The 19,475-nt window shown below is 38.9% G+C and overlaps 1 protein-coding gene across 2 annotated transcripts; it reads right to left on the reverse strand.

The window, feature by feature from the left end:
- Nucleotides 1-902: 902 nt before the first annotated feature.
- Nucleotides 903-16,050, reverse strand: LOC143880136 (factor of DNA methylation 1-like). Of its 2 annotated transcripts, XM_077382903.1 has the most exons (8): nt 15,905-16,047; nt 15,706-15,818; nt 15,494-15,613; nt 15,109-15,290; nt 14,763-14,852; nt 14,142-14,414; nt 13,765-13,977; nt 903-1,596 (listed from the first exon to the last, which is right to left on the reverse strand). In XM_077382903.1, exons 3-8 carry the CDS (start codon nt 15,528-15,530, stop codon nt 1,369-1,371), a joined length of 1,023 nt encoding a protein of 340 aa, XP_077239018.1. In that variant the 5' UTR covers nt 15,531-15,613; nt 15,706-15,818; nt 15,905-16,047; the 3' UTR covers nt 903-1,368. The 2 variants fall into 2 exon arrangements, with proteins under 2 accessions (XP_077239018.1, XP_077239019.1); XM_077382904.1 differs by lacking the exon at nt 15,706-15,818 and having other exon boundaries at nt 15,905-16,050.
- Between the last annotated feature and the right edge of the window lie 3,425 nt (nt 16,051-19,475).

Raw genomic sequence — 19,475 nt, forward strand, 5'->3', positions numbered from 1 at the left:
CGGCGTGCGGACCTTTTCATCATTATGAAGAGAAAACCTTCCTTGGCGGGATTGGGCCGTTCCCCTGTCTGGACGACGCGGGTGGTTCGCTGGATAATCCCTTTCATAATTTGTGATGATGAGGTTTGGACGGCGAGAAGGTGGTACGTGTCGTGATCGCACGGTCTTGCCGTTTCCCCGCGCCTTTCTTTGGTTAGGTTTTATCGGTGCATGGACGACACGTGGCGAGATTTGGGAGTAGCGCCGTATTTATGTCCCATCAGTCAGATTTGAATCTCTGTTACAAAACAGAAGCTATTAAACTTGCCCAGTTCTAGGATAGTAAAGCCTGAAGATTTTCATGAGCTCTTAAATTGACATAAACACACCAGTCTCCGACCGAGGCACCCTCTTCTTTGAAAGTGTCTTTATCTAATATCCATAGGAAGAAGCCTTAGCCACTGCAAGATAGAGAGGGCCACTAACGGCCTGTTCGTTTCAGATTATGACAACCGATTGTTAGCCCAAAAACTATTATTGGACTCAAAATTACATTAAAATTTCAGTCCAATAATAGGTTTGAGGCTAACAATCTCAAACAAACAGGGCCCACGGAAGGGGTCATGGCTTGTATCTAAACCCAGAATGAATAGCAAAAAGAAAGCCAATTGCATCACGTTCAATGTTACGCGGCAAACTGGCAGGAACAATGAACAAAAAGGCTATCAGATTCTTATGGTCGGCATGATCAAACACGAGATCACTTAAATGAGAGCATAAAAGGCTATCAACAGACTGAAAACACCATAATCTTTGATTGAAACGAATATATTTCAAGAAAATATGTTTAAAATTTCTCGATAGCTCTCATGTATCTGAACTGCAACATTGGAAAAATTATGTCAGTCACAATAACACACCCATTAAAGTAAATCAGCATATAAATTTCAGAAAAAGTTAACCCACGTCTGAGACCAATTTCAGTTTTCCAACTGAAACTGTACTCGGATGGATATACAATGTGCCCAAAGCAAGAAAAAATTGAGCTTCTTTCACATATATCTAACCTTAGGAAAAAAAATGAGCTGAGTAACTGTCATAGTTCAACAATCATTATCCCTCACCATAAGCCTGGTGTCACGGCAAATGAGATTCTTATGCATCAGTTCAAGGTCCTGCCTATAGCATTGCTAAACATACCACTTAACAAAGACAATCCACCAGTTAAATGTTTTTCAAATGCTTGAAAACAGTCTTTGGCTGCAGCTTATCACGACTCAAACGTCTGTACTAAGTAACTAGAAATCAAGTCTAGACATTTGGACAAACAAAGCCCTACATCATAAAATGTGTTTAAAATTCTTGATTCGAATAACAACTTTCAATTTCTCATCTCTTTCTCTTTTGTGTCTTCCATTTTTTCAGTATATATTGGATAACCTCTTTCAAGGTTGCCTTCCTTCCTGCTTTGAAGTTCCATAGTTCAGGTACCACGTATCTGCCACTTGGATTATATTCATTCATCTCCAACAAGGCGGCAGTTACGGCCTTGTAGACATCATCACCCCACTCATTTTTCAGACCTTTCAACCTTTCATCATCTTCATTTATTTTTTCCTGCACCCAAAATCATTACTACATCAACTAAAACGTCATAAATGAAGAGGGGAAAAAAAGAAATTTTGTAGTAGCCAAGTTAAAAAGATGGTAAACACGAAAAATGAACTTTTCCACATTCCTTGGTACAAGTCTGTCTCAGACAAAAGCTTTAACAGTTTCACATACGTTTTCTTGTTTAGCAAAAGAGAAAGAAGCAATAAATATCTTGAACAGATCAGTTAACATGAATACAGTAGCGAATTCATGGAAGACAAAAATGATGGATGGACTTACCCACTAGCAAAGGGCCCAATATGGGAAATAAGTGTAGTCCAAAGTACAGATGTGGAAAGCTTACGAATATTTTTTTTTTTTAGAATTCACAGTACCCATTCGATTCCCTATGGTGTAGGGTGGGGATGGGGACGTGGACGAGACTGATGGCGGGGACTTTAGCATGGGTCACAGACATCGTCGTCTTTTTTTTTATTATTTACTTTCTATTTCCGTCATTTTATTTGTATCATACTTTTTAGGCATCAAATCTCATCCGTTTGGCGTGTTTTTAGTATTATTAGAAAGGTTTTTCAATTACTTATCTAATGGGCCCAAGATCACATGATTTGGATGTGATTTGAGCAAGTTATGAGTGTTTTTAGGAAGTGGTATAGGTCTATTACGGGATTACTATTTTAGGTAAGCTTTCATCTTTATTTAGTTTACTTTGGATTAGATGAATGGTTGAGATTAGTTTTTAACTTTAAGTTATCTTCTAGGGTTTCTTTTCTTATACATACATCTTATGAAAGCAATGTAAACACTTTTGAATATTGAATAGAATTGATGTTTTTTAGTGAGAGCTATTGAAGCTTGGAATTTCTTCTCGTCTCCTCTTGGTGGCTTGGAGCCATTTTTCTATCATCTCCTCTCATCTGTTCTCTTCTATTTCTTCAATCAAATCGACACAAACAAGGTTAGTAAATCAGATTTTCTATTTCCTTTGTTCTTGAACCCTAAAACTAGAAAAACCCAAAATCCATAGATCTCCCTTGTTCTCCAATATCTTGTTATGAGATTTTGAGGGATTGTTTTTATGATTAAAGCTCAGCCACAACACCCAAGAACCCTAACTTTAAACCCTTTTTTTAGTCTTATTGCAATTTCACCCTTTTTAAGCCGTAAAACTAGTTTTAGTGAACCCTAGGCTAAACTTACCATCAAATCGGAGCATAAATCCTACATTAACCTTTATTTTACCTCCTAAACCTTAACCTAAGATTTGGACAGCAGTCTTAAACCAAAATCTCAGATCTGCCAAATTACCAAAATACCCTTACAGCCCAAAAGTGGACCGTTTTGAGCCTTTTACTACTGCTGGACATTTTTTTTTCTTCATTGGATATTATTATTTTCATGCTTGTGCTACATCTATTTCATTGGTACTTACATTAGCTTTTAGTTATTTTAATTGGTTGCATGCGTAAAACATAGTTTAGGCCTAATTTTGTCATTAACAATTCACCTAAAAGAGCTTTACCAATTGGTTGATTTGTATAAGGTTTATTTCATTCTAATTATGTTCCTTCTAATTATTGAATGCATTCTAAGACTCGATATTGCTGATGCCCGTTAATTAAACCTTCATTAAATCAGCCCTAGGTTAGTCCCTTTAGAAGTTTTGAACCTTCTGAGTCAACCATAAGCCTTTCCTAAAACCATTATCCCATTATGAGTGTAGAATTTTTCCTAGATTAGGTATTGTCCTGCATCAACTTGGTATCAGTGCACAGAGTTATTTTTTTTAGGAAACCTTTTAGTGTGTGAGATTATTAAAAAAAAAAAAAGAGTCCAAATTTGTGTTTAGTTTCCCTTTGCATGCCCACAAGGAGTGGTAAGGATTACCACACAATGACATCATGTAATGAGACATCGAGTGAGGAAAATTATATGGCCGATGGCTATATTACTGAGGAAGAAGAATTAGAAGCAGAAGAAAATTCGAACAAGGTTAGTATGATGAGATGTATGATCACACAACCAAAGGCGGATGAGGACTGGAGAAGAAGAAGCATCTTTTAAACTTTCGCTAAACAACAAGGCAAGAACTGTAGAGTTATCATTGATAGTGGAAATTGTATGAATGTGGTTTCTCACAGTGGAGTTAGCCGAATGGGACTTAAACCCGAGCTACATCCAAATCCCTAAAAAGCTACTTGGGTTGATCAGTCAACCATTCCGGTTACCCAAAGGTGTCGAGTGCCTCTTCAATTCTTATCATACACCGACACAATTTGGTGCGATGTCGTTGAGATGAATGTTGCTCACATTTTACGACGACCATGATTGTATGACAAAGATGTTGTGCACTATGGGAAATCCAACACATATTCATTTGAGCATGAAGGGAAGAAAATTACCTTACAGCCGTGCCCATCGCAACCATTCAAAGTGGCTGAAAAGGACGTTGCTTCCACTAGCAAGTCCAAGAAACTCTTAGGTATTCTTAATCAAAAGGGTTTTGAAAATGAGTGTAAAGAGTCTGCAAAGATTTACGCTCTAGTGGGAAAAGAGGATTATGTCCTCCAGAACGAGGCCGTTATTGAAATTCCTCCTGAGGTGAAACCGTTAATGAAAGAATATGAGGAATTATTTACTAAGGAACTACCAGATGAACTACCTCCTATGCGAGATATTCAGCATGCCAATGATCTAGTTCCTGGATCCTCATTGCCAAACTTGCCCCATCATCGCATGAACCCCAAAGAACATTCCAAGTTAAAGAGGCAAGCGGATGAACTCTTGAGTAAAGGCTTGATTCGAGAGAGCCTAAGCCCATAAGCGGTACTCGCATTACTAACGCGAAAGAAGGATAGAAGTTGGCGCATGTGTGTAGACAGTCGAGCCATAAACAAGATCATTGTCAAGTATCGATTTTCAATTCCCAGGCTTGATGATATGCCTGACATGATAGTTGGCTCTGCCATCTTTTCAAAGATAGATGTAAAAAGCGGGTATCACCAAATTAGAGTTCAAGTTGGTAATGAGTGGAAGACCGCCTTTAAGACAAAGGATGGTTTATATGAATGGTTAGTTATGCCTTTCGGCTTAACCAATGCACCGAACACATTCATGAGAGTAATGACACAAGTGCTTCGACCATTCATTGGCAAGTTTTTGGTTGTTACTTTGATGTTAAGTTCACCAGTCATTTCTGAAGAACCTTTTGGAAAATGTTGGGAACCAAGTTAAATTTCTCTAGTGCATACCACCCACAAACAGATGGTCAAACAGAGGTCATTAATAGGAGCCTAGGAAACCTCCTTAGGTGTCTTATTGGTGATCATATTTCTAGTTGAGATAGAGTCCTTCCCCAAGCTGAGTTTGCCTACAATAGTTCTATGAACCGAAGCACATGTCTTTCCCTTTTTCAGATTATCACAGGCTATACCCTTAGGAAGCCGGTAGATCTTATTCTTATTGTAGCCAGTGCCAGTTCTAAAGTTTGAGTCTGCCGAGTCCTTTGCGCAGCATATTTGAAACTTACATGCAGAAATAAGAAAGATAATAATTAGTAATGAATCTTACAAATCTTATGCAGAGGTACATCAAAGGCTACAAGAATCCAAAGAAGGTGATATGGTAATGGTAAGAATTAGTCATGAACGTTATGGTAAACGTGTAATTAGCAAACTACATGCGCGAGGCGCAAGACCTTTTAAAATAATTAAAAAGATTAGTGCTAATGCCCATGTTTTAGATTTACCACCTGACATGGGAATTAGTAATACTTTCAATGTCAAAGACCTTTCATCATATCCTTTTTCTGCATTTGATAACCCCAAATATGCCCAACCTCCACCCATTCCGATACTACCTTCTACCCCACCATTACCCAAATTTGAGAAAAGAATAGTAGAAGACATCTTGGATGAGAAGAGTGTCTCCAATCACACGGGAGGAATTAGGAAGTTCTTAATCAGATGGCAATGGCGACCATATAGCGACGATTCTTGGATTACAGTTGAGGAGCTTCAGGAGCTTAATCCAGATTTGTTAGAGCAGTACAAGCAGTTTAATTCACATGAGGTGAATTTTTCCAAGCCGGGGAATTTTGGGCGTGGAATAAAGGTTTACAAGCGTAGACGTGGACGAGACTGATGGCGGGGACTCTAGCATGGGTCACAGACATTGTCGTCTTTTTTTTATTATTTACTTTATATTTTCGTCATTTTATTTGTAGCCTACTTTTTAAGCATCAAATCTCATCCGTTTGACGTTTTTTTATATTATTAGAAAGGTTTTTCAATTACCTATCTAATGAACCCAAGATCACATGATTTGGATGCGCTTTGAGCAAGTTATGAGTGTTTTTAGGAAGTAGTATAGGTCTCCTACGGGATTACTATTTTAAGTAAGTTTTTATCTTTATTTAGTTTACTTTGGATTAGATAAATGGTTGAGATTAGTTTTTAATTTTAAGTTATCTTCTAGGGTTTCTTTTCTTATAAATACATCTTATGAAAGCAATGTAAAAAGACTTTTGAATATTGAATAGAATTGATGTTTTTTGTGAGAGCTATTGAAGCTTGGAACTTCTTTTCTTCTCCTCTTGTTGGCTTGGAGTCATTCTTCTATCATCTCCTCTCATCTATTCTCTTCTATTATCTTTTATTTCTTCAATCAAATCAACAAACAAGATTAGTAAATCAGATTTTCTATTTTCTCTGTTCTTGAACCCTAAAACTAGAAATACCCAAAATCCATAGATCTCTCTTGTTCTCCAAGATCTTGTTATGAGATTTTGAGGGATTGTTTTTATGATTAAACTTAGGCCTAAGTACCCAAAAACACTAACTTTAAACCCCTTTTGAGCCTTATTGCAATTTTCACCCTTTTCAAGCCCTAAAACTAGTTTTAGTGAACCCTAGCCGAGACCTGGCAAACGGGTAACCCGCGCGGGTACGGGTACCGGCGGGTATGGGAAAGAAATACTGGCGCGGGTACGGGTAGCCTTTCATGAACCCGGAACTCACCCGGGCGGGTACGGGTATACCCACAGGTAACCCGGCCAATTTAAAGAATAAATTATATGATGAATGGGTGTATGAACACATAAAGGTGGTACAATGGATGTAACAACCTTCATATTTAATCCAACAGCAGCTTCTTAACAAGTCAGCTACTGTTGGATCAAATATCAAGGATGGGATGATGAGTACATGCCCATTCATCATACAATTTTTCATTTACTTTAACAAGTGTTTGTTTTGGTACAACCAAAAATATCAGTCACATAGTCTGATTGCTTTGACTTGTTTTGTTGGCCCACCCACATAGTATTTTTTACTGTTTAATGTTTAGGCCTTAAGAATAAAAAGTTGAAAATCGAATGCCAGCGAACCCGCGGGCACCAACGCCCAACCCAAACCCACCCACGGGTCACGGGTACGGGTTGGGTGCGGGTATTTTTTTCGCGGGTAATGAAATTGGTACCCGTACCCCTGTGGGCCGGGTGTACCTGCGGGTACGGGTCCCATTTTGCCAGGTCTACCCTAGCCTAAACCTACCATCAAATTAGAGCAAAAACCCTAGATTAACCTTTATTTTACCTTCTAAACCTTAACCTAAAATTTGGAGAAGTCTTAAACAAAAATCCCAGATCTGCCAAATTACCAAAATACACTTACAGCATAAAACTGGACTGTTTTGAGCCTTTTACTGTTGTTGGACATTTTTTTGTTTGTCTTCATTGGATATTATTATTTTCATACTCTTGTTACATCTATTTCATTCGTACTTACATTAGCTTTTAGTTATTTTAATTGGTTGCATGCGTAAAATAATAGTTTAGGCCTAATTTTGTCATTAACAATTCACCTGAAAGAGCTTTACCTATTGGTTGATTTGTATAAGGTTTATTTCATGCTAATTATGTTCCTTCTAATTATTGAATGCATTCTAAGCCTCGATATTGCTGCCCGTTAATTAAAACCTTCCTCAAATCAACCCTAGGTTAGTCCCCTTAGAAGTTTTGAAACTTCCGAGTTAACCCTAATCCTTTTCTAAAACCATTATCACATTAGGAGTGTAGAAGTTTCTCTATATTAGGTATTGTCCTGCATCAGGTAGCTTCGTTCGATTCCCTACGTGAATCTCCTAGGTTTGAGGAGAAGTTGAAACATCCACGTCGAAGGCTAGAAAGGATTTGTCTTATGCAAAAAAAATAAAAGGTGTTAAATCAAAGATTAAGGAGTTGCAAAAAACATTTGATGAAGAAAACTGAAGAAGGAAGGAGAAAGTGTTGGGAGCCTTGAAGGCCTTTGAAGAAAGGGAAGAGAAGGGCAACCTCACAAATGAAGAAAAAATTGTTCGTTTTAGCCTTTTAGAAGAGCAAGAGGAAATCATTAGAAGAGGAGATAAAATGGAGGCAGAAGTCGAGAGCTTTATGGCTGAAAGACGGCGACAAAAATTTAAAGTTTTTTCATCGAATAGCAAATATCAAAAGGAGAATCAATACAATTAGCTGTATTAAAGATGGTGACTATTTAGTGGATGGTGTGGATGAAATCAAAGGGCGGATAATACAATACTACTCTACCATGTATACAAAGAGTGTTCTCTTGCGCCTGAAGATAGAACGCTTACAATTCCGGACCATTAGCTCTGCCCAGAGAATCTCGTTGGACAGGGACTTCTCAGAATAGGTGTAAAATGCAATTTTCTCGACGCAAAAAAGATAAAACACCAAGCCCGGATTGTTTTCCTATGGCATTCTTCCAGAAGTATTGGAGTATTATGAAAGATGAAATTATGGGGCTTTCATTTTGGAGTCTCATGATAGAGGCATCATCAGTGAAGCGGCAAAATCAACCTTTATAGCCCTCATTCCAAAGAAAGAAGGTATTATTGGAATTAAAGACTAATGCCCGATAAGCCTTATCCACAGCTTGGAGAAAATTGTATCGAATATTCTAGCTAGAAGCTTGAAAAAAGTAATGGGTGGTGTCATATCACAATTTCAAGGCGCCTTCGTTGACTCAAGACTGATTCTCGATGGAGTGTTGATTGCAAATGAGGTCATCAACTCTGTCAATCGAGATCAAAAGGCCGGTCTGATACTCAAAATCGACATTGAAAAAGCTTATGATCATGTCGATTGGGAAGTACTACATGAAATTCAACGCCATATGGGATTTTGGGTTCGATGGAGAAAATGGTCAAAGGCCGTGGTAACAACGAACAACTTCTCCATCTTAATTAATGGGTCGACGGAAGGATATTGTAGAAGCTCGAGAGGCTTACGTCAAGGTGACCCTTAGCCCCATATTTATTCATAATGGTGGTGGAAGCTTTGAGCTTGATGATTTCTAAGGCAAGGAACCTGGGTCTAATACATGGATTGAGAGCGGGATCCAATGGTGAAGAAATAACACACCTCCAATTTGCAGATGATACCCTGGTTTTTATTGAGAGTGAAGAATCAGTAGTAGCTAATGTGAGGCGCATCTTCAAATAGTTTGAGCTGATCTCAGGTCTGAAAATCAACTTTGGGTGTAACTTTTCAAGATGAAGTTAGAAAGGGGGTTTCCAATAGAGAAATGTTTGCTAATAGCAGATTCTTGTCTGCATACTAGACTCATATTTTGATTCAATGGCATCCATTTTATAAGCTCTTAATTTGGTCAAGGCAATTGCAGAAAACTATCTTGATATGAAACCCCATTGATAAGCTTTCTATTATCATCCATCTGTAAGATCTTAATCGGACGGCTATGGTGATTTGATCGAACGATCTTTCGTCCATGTACAATCCAAGTTGGGGCTTACCAGGTTAAAGGTCTAGATCAATCAGTGGTAGGGCCCACCTTAGCAGTACAGGTTTACTTTGTCAAGTGTAATGACCAAAACCAAAACCTACTAAGAGACCGTCAATAAGACTATCTCGTCCCAAATAATAAAAATGACCATGACTCAGTGCACACGTGGTAGATATGCTTGATAATCGTGGCCGTTCATCCAGTTGGCAGGAATTAAAGTGGACCAGGAGGGGTGCAAAAGTATGCGAAGTCTATAGGATGTGAAGCAAGCCTATTCCCTATCATATACCTTGGATTACCTCTGGGGTTTGCGATTCCTTCGGCGGCTCAGTGGGACCCAGTTATAGAAAGAATTGAGCGGAAATTAGCAACATGGAAGAAAAGATACATTTCGTTGGGTGGTCGGATCACACTGATTAAAGCAGCTCTTGCTAATATGCCGGTCTACTTCAGGTCGCTCTTCAAAGTTCCAGCGAAGGTAGCTCTAAGAATAGAAAAATTGCAGCGGGACTTTCTTTGGGAAGGAAATGGTAAAGGCAAGAAGCTTAAATACTTATTGAACTGGAAAAGGGCATCTAAACTGAAAAAGAATGGAGGACTGGGTATTGGCAAGATCAAAGGTCGTAACTCGTCTCTCTTGGGCAAATGGTTATAGCAGTACGGAAATGAAAAGTCAGCATTGTGGCATAAAGTTGTGGGGAAAAACTACGTGATGGATTGGGGAGAATGGCAAGCTAAAACACCACGATCAGGCAAGGGCTCTCAGGGGCCTGGAAGTCAATTTGCTATGTAAAAGAGATGTTTGAGCTGTCAGTCCGATACAAAGTTCGTAAAGCTAATCAGGTCAGGACTTATGGAGTGGGGATAGACTGCATATCCGAGATTGTTTAGAGTGGCTTCGAATCCTGAGGCAACGGTGGCGGACTATCTGGAAAGACTAAATGTCATGGGACGAGGTTTTTGGGATCTAAGATTAAGAAGGGACCTAAAAGAGGGGGAAAGTTTGGACCTACAGGAGCACCTAGGTCAGTTACAGTCTGTGTGTTGCTCGAATTTTAAAGAAGACGAGAGAGTATGGACCCAAGAACGGATGGAGAGTTCTCAACAAAGTCTTTCTTCTCTGCAATTAATAAGGGAATAGGCTCTTCAATTAGTAAAATTTGGAGCTCCTTGCCCCCTCTGAGAGTGGTGGCTTTTACATGGACAGTAGAACACAGGCGAATAAACCATTTAATGTTGCATTGCCCTTTCTCCTCGCAATTATGGATCAATACAATTAGCTGGGATTGGAGGGCTCATCAGGGACGATAAAGGAACAACAATCATGTCTTACTCCGGACCAGCTGGGGAATGTGATGCAAATGAGGAAGGATTGGGAATCCAGGAAGGGCTGGGATTGGAGGGCTCATCAGGGACGATAAAGGAACAACAATCATGTCTTACTCCGGACCAGCTGGGGAATGTGATGCAAATGAGGCTGAAGTTAGAGCTCTGCTCTTTGGCCTTCGATGGGCCATGAGCACGCTCTGAGTCAGCTGATAGAGGAAGGTGATTCAGCCAATGCAATAAGCTGGGCATCAAGCAAATCTAAGGGTCCTTGGAGGATCCAAGATTTGATTGCAGAAATCTTAGACCTCATGACTCTTTTGAAGCCGAAGATAGAGCATCGAAGGAGATCTGCAAATGAGGCAGCAGACTCTTTGTCTAAGGAGGGGATTATGCACTTATGCAGGTATCTACTCTAATTGTATCATTATCTTATCCCCCCGCCCCCTCTTTAAAAGTTTCTTGGAATAGGTCTTTGGAAAGCATTTCATGTAAAGTAAGTCGTGGGACAACTTGTCCCTGACTAATCCTATTGAAATTAATAAAATTTCAATTTTCAAAAAAAAAAGTTGGCTTCATTTGATACTTGCTTCTGTTGCATGGATGAAATGATCTGACATTTAGACTTCGATAAAGGGGCTAAGATGTCGTTATAATTTCTTGTGGTGGTAGTTATCCTGTGTGATTGTGTGAGAAGCCCCCGAGAATGCGTATGGATTGCCAGAATAGTAATTGGTATCGGTATCACATTCCAATCCAATTCCAATTCCCTCACTAAACAGATAATGATTCCAAATCTAGTGTTGGTGTAAGAACTAGAATTCTTCTCAGGAATCAATGTGATTCCGATTCTAGCGTTTGGTACCATCCAAACCAACGTTGGAAGGGAATCAAATTTTCATACAATCTCAATCAATAAGAAAATCACGCAAATACAAGTTACATATTGAAATCACAAATTAGTTTTGTTGGTCTCCCTCTAAAGTATGGAAAGGTTAGCTTTGCATCAAAAAACTTTCCATCAAAAAAAGCAGTTGAAATCCCGCAGAAGAAACTGAGGGAAAGAAGCATCTGGATCACAATATATTCCCTAACCCACTATATCCTTTAAATTTGATTTAAAATCAAATGACGGAAATTGGGTATCAACTATCAACCCATCACTAATTAGATTACAATATTCTCTGATCACCCCCAAGTCCACACCATCACATGATGATAAGAATCATGGATTCCAGCAAGATCCGTTACAAATTTGATGTAGTACATGTAGATAGTCCACAAATTCCAGAAAGAATCAAGTAAACAGAATGAAGAACTGATTGAATAAAGCAATAGAACTGATCTGTTTCTCTCGGTTACTCGCACAAAAAGATACACAGAGAGAGAAACAGGTGGGAGAGAGAGAGAGAGAGAGAGAGAGAGAGAGAGAGAGAGCATGCCTTTAATTGAGATTTGAAGTCGAGCGACGGAAGTCTCCCAAAAACCTAACATCGGGAAGCAATATTAAGAAGATATTTAACGCCTTTTTTTCTCCCATAACAGGAATCAGAATACCACCCCGTAAGGCAGGTATAAAAAACTATCAAATATTCCCTCGTTTTCTCCGATCGAAGGTGAGCATCGTTTCCAATTCTAGTATGCAAACGCTTTTTTTCTCCCATTCCAGGAATCAGAATACCACCCCATAAGGCAGGTATAAAAAACTATCAAATATTCCCTCATTTTCTCCGATCGGAGGTGAGCATCGTTTCCAATTCTAGTATGCATACGAAACCAAATTGCGGAATCACGTAAATAGGAATCGGATACCGATACCAATTCCCGATTCTGACAATCCAAACGCACCCTAATTGTATAGCACTGACGTCAAGGATTCAAACTCTATCCTTACCCATTAAAAGAAGAAAAAAAATTATTGTTCATCTGAAAACAGAGGGAGGGAACAAGGAATACTGCAAGTACGAAGAAATTTTTTGAATTTGTGAGCCATCGATATCTTATTTTACTTGTCTCTAGATGGAGCATTAAATAATGAACAAAAAAAGATGACCCAGTCATGTGAAAGCTGGACCAAGTGGGAGGAATGCCATTTGGCACGTGTCCTAAGAACAATACCGACCACATCTCTAGTATCCCTAAACTGAAATCACAAAAAATGTTGCATACAAAAAGTAAGCTAATCCAACAACAAATCTCAGAACAAAGAAAGGAGTAATCAGATCTGGAAATATCATATAAAATAGCTTCAATAAAACACCAGAAACAGTAAAGGAAATAAATACAGCTGTAAAATCGGATAGAGACGGTCACAAAATGAGAGACATTGTTCCCAAGATCTGTTACACTGACGTAGCTTAAAAAAACTGAAAATAATGGATGAGTCCACAAATAGATCCATGCGGGAAGTGAACCACGGGATCAGCCATTGGTGATGGACGAAGAAGAAAGGGATCAGCCCTCAAGGTTACTGGGAAATGACTATGTAGACACATGCAAGGTTATAAATTTCGGTTCCAATCACCACGGAAACAGAAATGTTTTGTTTTTAGTTGAAAATTTCTGTGAAAAGCCTGTAAAATCACAGTGGAAACATATGTAAATGATAAAATTTCATTTCATTTTAGGAAATGCTACCATTCAAAAGAAAAAAACTTTAAGAAATGCTCAAGTAGGCACAAATACACTCTTAAGCATCATCGCAGAAGCAAAGCGGGCCATCCACAATGGCTTAACAACCTCGAATTCAGTACCTACCACATTTCACATGTATTCATGTAAATATTTATACATTATACATACAGCACAATTCACATGCAATTCATATAAATATAATTCTGTAAAACATACTGATAGAGTCTACCAACAATATACATACGGTTTTGGTTTCGGTATGCATTTCGGTGGGGATGGAAACAGAAAATTTCTGTTGTTTCGGGTCAGTACTACAAATTAATATGAAACACGCATTATACCAATGCAAAACATAGCTAACTATAGAAGTATGAGAAGAACATCAGGACCAAACGTATGAAATCCATACCTCACATTTCCCATCGATAGTGATTATTTTATAAGGATGCCATTCCGGCTGTCTAAGATAGTCCTCCCACAAAGAGCATAACTCACTACCTTTAACTACTGCTTCTTCAGATTGATACCTTTGTCTGCATGCAGCGTGGAATGGTTTTTCATCGAGCTCTCCCATTCTCCTGATTCCAATCAATGTGCGACCACCCAGTAGGTCTGTCAGCCCCTATAAAGCAGAGTTCATTAATCATCAATCAAATTTGAGCTCTTGGTTCCAATGAAGATAAATCTCGTAATATACAGATAGCATGTCGCATTATTATAGGGGTTGCTGTCTCAAAAATTCTATTAAGGAGTTACAGACTAAAGGGGGAGGGGGAATATCCATACGGAAATCAATTCTTTACGAGCTTCCTGTAGCTCGTCATTGCTCAAGCGCTCTTTGATTATATTTAAATCTTCGAGGTCATCCATCTCTCCAACTTTCTCTTCCAATTCTTTGCTCATTTCCAACATCTTCTTCTTAACTAAATCATCATCTCCCATATGCTCCATCACCTGTAACCTCCCTGTCAACTGTTCAATTTCCAATTCCAATGCTTGCTTGGCATCCAATTGCTTTTCTAGATGAAGAATCTTGTTGAGAGCTTTCTCTTTCTCCATCTGCACATTTATATTCACGGTTAAATGATAAATGAAATGAATTCCAGAATTGGAAAAGAAATATCTCCATCTCCATGACAACCTTTATTTCAGCTTTTAGAAACTCGGAGTATGTCAAGAACTTGGCCAAGGTAAAAAGGAGTTGACTCAGGCATTTTAATGATTGGAGAGGTCAATTTTTCATTAACTTGGGCAAATCAAAGGAGGTTTGGGGTTGAATTAGTAGGGCAAAACCAGGATTGGACAAGAACTCGGCCAACGTAAAACCGAGTCGGCAGACGAGTTGATTACAGCATTGAGGAGCTTCTGAATAGTGCATTATTCAAGGCCTAACAACAGGAAACGCACCTTTTGTTTTTCAACCAGCTTCAAGACATTTTCGTCAGCCCTTCTCTGTTCTAAAGCTGCCATTTCAAGGGAACTGTTTTTCATAGCATTCTGAAAAACAGTAAAAAGATTTGCATCAAACATCTTATAAACCAATGCTACAAGCGTAAACAGAAATTAAAATTAAGTTGGTGAAATTGTTAAATAGAAATTAAAGTAATGCTTCATGACTGGCTACCAGATTAAACAGAAATTAGTGAGGTCTTTTACGACCCAAATATTTCGCGTAATCAGTAATATATTGCGAGAATCAGCATTATATCAAATACCAGATACAGTCTAAATTTTAAGAGGAAAGTATCATTACCTTTTTCTTCTCATCAAGAAGTCTCCTTCTGTCATTGTCATTCTGGGCCTCACGCTTCTCCAATTCTTTGCATCGCCATTCAAGAGCTCTCCTCTGAGATTCCAGCTCTGACTTTAGCATTTCATTTTCCAAAAGAACCCTATTGGAGTGATCACAGGCTGCATCCTGCAACTTTTTCATTTCTAATCCAAGGAAAATAAAAAAGAAATAAATATGGGAGAATAATATTGGAATGAAACCCAAATAAAAAGGCAGGGAAAATAAGAGAACTTTCTATTCATATTCAGTAGAAAATGCTAAATAAGGTAATACTTATAATAACACAGAGGATCATGATCCAAAAAATAATATACAGAAACAAATGGGGACTTTTTAAGGGGCGTACCTTCATTGTAACGTTGATGGAGCTTGTCTTTCTCCATCTGCACATTTAGCCTACCGATTCCTGCCCAAGGAGTTTCCCCACCCGCCCAACGAGTTTCCGGCAACTATGATTCAGCCATTACTGCCAAAGTATAAGAAATGAGCAATGAATACTTGTAAGGGGGGAAAAAAAGTTCACAATCTAAAGTCTTTATTAAGAAAATAAACCCCCACATATTTTTGGTAGAACTTCAGGATTAAAAATCCAACTACTGCAACGGTAACGTGGGCTTGAGAAATGAGCTAGGAATCGTTGTCAAAGAAGAAGCCAACTCCAAAAATAAAGACTGAAACAAGCAAAAAGAAGGAATAAACGAATCCAAAACTTAAAATGGGAGAATGTAAAAGAAAGAAGGTAAGAAAAAATGCAAACCTGATGAAAAATACTGGACTCTACGGGCTTTCATCGTATAAAAACTCCAAATATCAACGCCCTTTCGTCTCTCGAGAAATTATTTCTCTGAGCGGGGAGTTTGAAAAGACAGAGCAAAGGGCGTGGAAATATGGTAGGCTAAGCGGATCATCATGCTATCTTATAATTGGATATACTTAAAAAAAAATAAAAAGGCTTTTTGAAAAGGGAAATGATTTCAGCGCTCTATTGTTTTGATTAATATGCGCTCACTTGTTTGTCGTGTAGTGTTTAAAGGGTTTTAAGAGCTTTTTGAGAAGGGAAATGATTTATGCACTGCACTCTTTTGATAAACATGCGCTCTAGTTTTTGTTGTGTAGTATTTAAAGGGATGTCAGATGGATATTACGGTTCTCAAAAGGCTCTTAAAGCCCTTTAAATACTAGACGGCAAACATGTGGAGCACATGTTTATCAAAACATTGGACGCCTGAAATCATTTACCTTTTGAGAACCATAATATCCTCTCACATCCCTTTAAATACTACACGACAAACAAGTGGAGCACATTTTTATCAAAACACTGGAGCGTAGAAATCATTTCCCTTTGAAAAAACAAACTGCACTATATATATAATAAAATAAGGGCAGTGATAAATCGACTCCCCATATGGATAAATCGACTCCCCATGTGTCTATCTCTCTCCTCTTTCTCTCTCTAACCTAGAGGAGAGAGAAAGACACTTGGGGAGTCGATTTATCACTCCCCTAAAATAAGGGCGCTGATATTTTCCCCCTTGGAAGCTATTTTCTCCCCCCTTACGGCCAGCTAACGGGAAAACTGTGACATAACCCTTAAAGCACGTTTTCAATCTACTTTTTAACGGTAGAACACTACTCCAATCTGGTCTCTCTCCAACATGCATGAATGGTTGGTGGGCCAACAATTAATTTGTTTTAAAGGACTTTGACGCCCAAAAAACGAGGACTTCGACGGACACAATGACTTAGACTCGAAGAGAGATTGAATCTGCTTCTTAGTCTGATAAGTATTTTAAGATGGTACAGTCTACCACTCTTAGAATCTTTTAAAAATCGTATTTAAAGGTGTTTCATTCCTCTTTCGATCCTAGCCTTCCAATCGAAAGAGAAACCTCTATAGATTGGAGGGTTGCAATCATCCTTTGGAAACATTATTTTGGGTGCAACCTATTTATGTTGTGGGCCATCGAATGGATGATTTGGATCATCTTATGGTTCAGGTCGTGCGGTAACATTACGGCCCAATTGTAGGCCCCACTTATATTGTCAAAATGAAGTGTACGGTCCACACAATAGGATGATCCAAGCCGTCCATTTGATGGCCGCAACGTAAATAGGTTGTGGGCGCAACGTAAATAGGTTGTGGGTGCAACGTAAATAGGTTGTGCCCCCAAAATCATTTCCACAGGATGATCGCAACCCTCCGATCTATAATATTTTGGGGTGCAACCTATTCATGTTGTGGGCCACTGAATGGATGGTTTGGATCATCCTATGGTGGGGCCTACCTGCTTGATGTGGTGTTGTACAACTGTAGAGTAGAGGGGAGTGATTTTATCCTAGAAGGGGAGAGAAAAAGGGAGTGACTGCTTAGCCGGTAAAAAGTAAATGGGAAACGTACTTTATAGTAGTGGGGAGAAAAGTAAGGAATACGGATAATAATTACCGAAAATTACGAATTTTGGGTAACTTTTAAATCAATCATCAAACACTGGTGATTCTTCAAAAACGAGTGGGAAAAAGACCCCAATACCTTTCTGATGTTGGCCAACCTGACAAATTCACAACCCAACGTCAATCATTATCTTTAAAGTAATAATTTATTATTTCTCACTTCTCTTTTGGACGGCTACATTATTGAATATTTTATTATTTACACATCTCTTTTGGTTGAGAACGGCTACATTATTAAATATTTTATTATTTCTCACGTCTCTTTGGCTTAGAACAGCTACGTTATTGAATATTTTATTATTTCTCACATCTCTTTTGACTTAGAACTGCTACATTGTTGAATATTTTATTATTTCTCACGTCTCTTTTGGCTAAGAAAGCCGCCAGACTCTAGAATACGGCGCCGGAATGTCCAGTACGCCGTCGAATTCAAGAAACACCCATCATTCAAAGATATCAAGTACGCCGCCGGATTCTAGAGTAAGCCGCCGAAATATAGCGCCGTCGGAATATCGAGTACGCTGCCAGATTTTCTATGTTCGAACATGTGTTCCAAACGTATCGAGTACGCTGCAGGAATATCGAATACGTCACCGGATTCTAGAGTACGCCGTCGGAATATCGAGAATGCCGCCGAATATCAAGGGGTACGCCGACGGAATTCAGGGGTACCCCGGCATAAATAATGGGTACGCCGTTGGAATCTAATACAGAGAGATAGCAGTATCATTAGAAGACGCACCGTTCTATATTGATGTCCACGTGTCGTGGATCCGACCGTCTATGCATATTGGCAACGGCCAAGATTTAAAATAACCCAAGGGACTCTGGGTTCAAAGGAATATTTCAAATCCAAACCAAACCAGTTATGTATAGTGGCGCCAGCGTTCCAAAAAGTTTTTAACACGTATAAATCATCCATCCATCTTTGGTTATTTCCGACGGCCGAGATAGAAACGAACCCAATGTTCTGTAGGTATAAATACACATTCAGACTAACCAAAAGAAGCCTCGTGAAGGATGCCAATTTAATGCGCAATAAATACAGGGGGATTTTCTGTAATGAAAAAGGAAGTTGCAAGGAGATTTATGTTGATGTCAGAAGGGTATCGGGGTCTTTTTTCCACCCATTTTTTCAAGAACCACCCGTGTTTTATGATTGATTTAAAAGGTACCCGAAATCCTTAATTTTCTGTAATTATTACCTGTACTCCGTACGTTTCTCGTTAGCAAGCAGGCCATCAAGGGGGAAATATCAGCTCCCTAAAATAAAGGGATTTGCTAGGGACCATGGCAGAAGGCATTTGGCGGGCCAACTGTTGCATGAAAGACCATCTGCAAACTGAGGGTATCAGACGGTTGGGAAAATTCGAAAATTTATTTTTTCCCGTAATTGTCATAACTTTTAACCTTTTTTGGTATTTTTTTCTTAATTGTCATAACTTACTGCATTTTTTTGGTAATTTTTCATTTTAAACTTTATAATTTAGCTAATTTACTTTTTGTCTGTTATGATTACTTTTTTTTCTTATCTGCTTTTGCTAGCGACATTTGCGATTTGTGCGAAACTTTATAACGCAAGCTTGATAAACCCAAGCTCGATAAGGCTCGCGAGCCTGGCCGAGCCCGAGCCGAGCCGAGCATTTGAGCTTAACGAGCTCGGCTCGGCTCGGCTCGTTTACACCCCTACACAGGATGATTGCAACCCTCCGATCTATAATATTTTGGGGTGCAACCTATTTACGTTGTGGGCCACTGAATGGATGGTTTGGATCATTCTATGGTGGGGCCTACCTGCTTGATGTGGTGTTGTACAACTGTAGAGTAGAGGTGAGTGATTTTATCCTAGAAGGGGAGAGAAAAATGGAGTAACTGCT

This window comes from Tasmannia lanceolata, unplaced genomic scaffold, assembly GCF_043159265.1.
Source record: "Tasmannia lanceolata isolate RefF3 unplaced genomic scaffold, GAP_Taslan_0.1 ptg000006l, whole genome shotgun sequence".
Taxonomy (NCBI): domain Eukaryota; kingdom Viridiplantae; phylum Streptophyta; class Magnoliopsida; order Canellales; family Winteraceae; genus Tasmannia; species Tasmannia lanceolata.

Coding starts and splice junctions, on each gene's coding strand:
- LOC143880136 (XM_077382904.1), bottom strand. CDS start 15,530: ATGGAGAAAGACAAGCTCCATCAACGTTACAATGAAG. Junction 15,291..15,493: donor CCATCAACGTTACAATGAAG/GTACGCCCCTTA, acceptor TCCTTGGATTAG/AAATGAAAAAGTTGCAGGAT. Junction 14,415..14,762: donor AGCTGGTTGAAAAACAAAAG/GTGCGTTTCCTG, acceptor ATAAATGTGCAG/ATGGAGAAAGAGAAAGCTCT.